Source organism: Capsicum annuum, chromosome 9, assembly GCF_002878395.1.
Source record: "Capsicum annuum cultivar UCD-10X-F1 chromosome 9, UCD10Xv1.1, whole genome shotgun sequence".
NCBI classification, from domain to species: domain Eukaryota; kingdom Viridiplantae; phylum Streptophyta; class Magnoliopsida; order Solanales; family Solanaceae; genus Capsicum; species Capsicum annuum.
Genome location: NC_061119.1, coordinates 69,831,592 through 69,834,511, shown reverse-complemented (window position 1 = coordinate 69,834,511; position 2,920 = coordinate 69,831,592). Strand labels below are relative to the sequence as shown.

General features: G+C 35.7%; 1 protein-coding gene across 3 annotated transcripts; it reads left to right on the top strand.

The window, feature by feature from the left end:
- Window positions 1–2,247, top strand: LOC107842078. Of its 3 annotated transcripts, XR_007044852.1 has the most exons (4): window positions 1–52; window positions 691–840; window positions 920–1,313; window positions 2,051–2,247. XR_007044852.1 is itself a non-coding variant. In XM_047396827.1 (3 exons), exons 1-3 carry the CDS (start codon window positions 23–25, stop codon window positions 2,231–2,233), a joined length of 363 nt encoding a protein of 120 aa, XP_047252783.1. In that variant the 5' UTR covers window positions 7–22; the 3' UTR covers window positions 2,234–2,247. The 3 variants fall into 3 exon arrangements, 2 of the variants coding, with proteins under 2 accessions (XP_047252783.1, XP_047252784.1); XM_047396827.1 differs by lacking the exon at window positions 920–1,313 and having other exon boundaries at window positions 7–52; XM_047396828.1 differs by lacking the exon at window positions 2,051–2,247 and having other exon boundaries at window positions 7–52; window positions 920–2,042.
- The last annotated feature ends 673 nt before the right edge of the window (window positions 2,248–2,920 follow it).

The window sequence follows — 2,920 nt, the reverse complement described above, 5'->3', positions numbered from 1 at the left end:
CATGGAAGTTGTTCCTCTTTTGATGAATCTCCTTCAGTATAATGATGCAAAGGTAAATCTATTCTTCCATTTCAGGAAGATATATCCTCTTTACGAACCCCTCCTTACTTTGGTCAAACGTCACTTTGTTTCTTTAATGTCATCTATTGGTGCTTGTGTCTAGAGCATGCTTCTATCTTCTTGACCCATATTGTTGAAGCATTTGCATCTTACCCAGATTTGAGAATCACTGCACAAAACATCCTTGGTTAGATGAGAAATGTTGGTATGTAAAAAAAAAGTTGCCATGTGTTGACAAGGATTGAAAGTAATTTGGTCGCTATGAAAATCATGGAAGTAAATTCTATGGCTCTAGTCATTGCAATAACTGATATCATGAGGCACTTATGGAAAAGTATACATCATACTCTTGATGACGCAAAGATGGGAGCCGAGTTAATAAAATGGAACTGACTTTTCCAGGAATCAGTGGATGAGTGCCTTGTGGAGTTATCAAATAAGATGCGATTAATCTGTCATTGGATTTGAATATCAAATAAGTTTCATTCTAGGTAAATTGGTCGGAAGCTGCTTAGTTAGAAATTGAAACAGGAATCAAAAGTCTCTTTTTTATAGGACTAAATATTAATCAAACTTCTTGTTATTGATGGGCGTTTGGAAGTGATGATTATTTATTTTCTTCACTCTTAGGTTGGAGATGCAGGTCCGATTCTTGATGTGATGGCAGTAATGTTAGAGAACATCACAAGTATCCAAGAGGTAGAAAGAACTACTATTGATGTTGTTTACCGTGCTTCTCAAATCATAGCTTCTATGCCAAATTTATCGTACCAAAACAAAGTAAGGCTGATTGTCATTTGAATTTATTAGACTGTTCTTTTCATATTGAGTTAAGAATCTGACTTCTCTTTTTGTTTAGCATTCCCGGAGGCTTTATTTCATCAGTTACTCCCTGTTATGGTCCACCCTGATTATGAAACGCGCGTTGGAGCTCACCGAATCTTTTCTGTTATCCTTGTTCCATCTTCTGTTTCCCCTCAGAAGGTATCGGAGGAAACCGGCCTAAGGCAGCAGATTTTTCAAGAGCACTCTCTAGAACTGTTTTTTTCTTCTCTTCTTCGGCTGCTCTTCTTGGAAAGCTGAGAGATTAAAGGTCTTCTTCACAAAGGTCTTCGTCACTCGAGAAGGGTAATCTTAAAATAGAACAGAAAGGTAATAATAGTGGGATTCTCAATAGAATAAAGTCAACATATAGCGTGGGAGGGTCTCCTGCATATGTTGAAGAGTCTGCAAACAAACCAAGTAGTGAAGTGGTAGGTTCTGTAACCATCTTCACCATCTTAGTAGATATAGCTATTACTCTTAGATTCGTTAGTATGATCCATTCTACTAGCTTCAAATCATCGGACATCACACCTGTTACTCTTTTACAACTCGAGCGTTTGACCCTTTGCTCACATCCTTGGCAAATAAATTACTTAGACTATAAAATGGTCTGCCGCTTGAACATCTTCATCTTTGATCAATAGCTTGTTTTGCTGCATACGCTTGATAAAGCCTTCATACTAATTAGTTGGTGTCTTTGTATTTGAATCGTTTGCTTCTGTCATATTATATTATTTCTTAAATCTGAATGAATTTCACAAAATTGTAAGCCTTTTGAGACAACTTCTATTTATATTGTTTTAATTTCTACATCATCCCCATATATTGGCGACACTCGTAAATTGGATATGTTGGGCATTAGATTTCAAACATTGATTCGGATTGCATGAAAATGTTTCTACTCTTTTTAAAATTGTACATCCACTTAAACATCGATCTATTTACAACACCCATACATGGATATGTTGGCATTTGACTTCAACATTCATTATGAAATAATATTTCTGGTTTCACAGCTGTTGTATAGAACGCATCTTTCACTTAGAGAGCTATACAATGTAGTATTAAGATTGTTTACTATTTCTTCAGCAGCTGATTTTTTCTATTTGAGTGTGTTTTATTTGACTTCACCAAGTAGTGAAACTTATTTCCTCATGATCTTCAGGGTCCTATTTCTCTGAGACTCAACAACCACCAAATCATACTCTTTTTCTCCTCGCTATGGGTACAATCTATTTCTCCTGAAAATATGCCTGAGAATTATGAAGCCATTGCTCATACATTTAGTATGGTCTTACTATTTTCTAGAGCAAAGGTAATTGGTTCGTTCTATGACTGTTATATTTGATCTAAATACTTGTTTGCTGCCACGTTATTTGCTCACGATACTAAATGAAATATTAGTGTCTAGAATATTCATAATTGTAAAGATCTACAAAAAAAAATTCTTTTAGTGGTTCCTTTCTTTATAGTTACTTTTCCTTGTTTTTGTAACTATATCTATGTAATATAATATTCCTTTGGAATTCCTAAGATTTTTGTTTCCCTTTTTGTCTTTACATATGTACTTGTGCAGAAATCATACCACAAAGCTCTAGTGTAAAGTTTTCAGCTTGCCTTTTCGTTGAGAAATGTTGCACTCATTGAAGGAGGTAAATATCTCACATCATATTCTCCCTCTCGAGTGTGCACCTGCTTAAGATTTTTCTCTCCCTTTAATTCGTTACTCCTTTATACTGACGAGAAGGAGGGGGTGGGTGGGTGGGGTAGGGGGGAATGTAGTTGCTTCTTCGGAGTGCCAGGAATAAGAGATCAGTAACACATGCTACATTTCTCATTTCCCCTAATATCTTTATGTTTATAACATTTTCATCAACGAATTTATTTTTAACATGATGAGAGAATGAAACACCATGAAAACGGGAAGTCATTTAGTTGGTGTTTAAAAGCAATGCTAGATGCTTGCTGCACAAAGCTTCATTTGCTTCTACCTTAAGGCAAAGACTTGTTGATTCTGCAGAACACCTTTATGAGG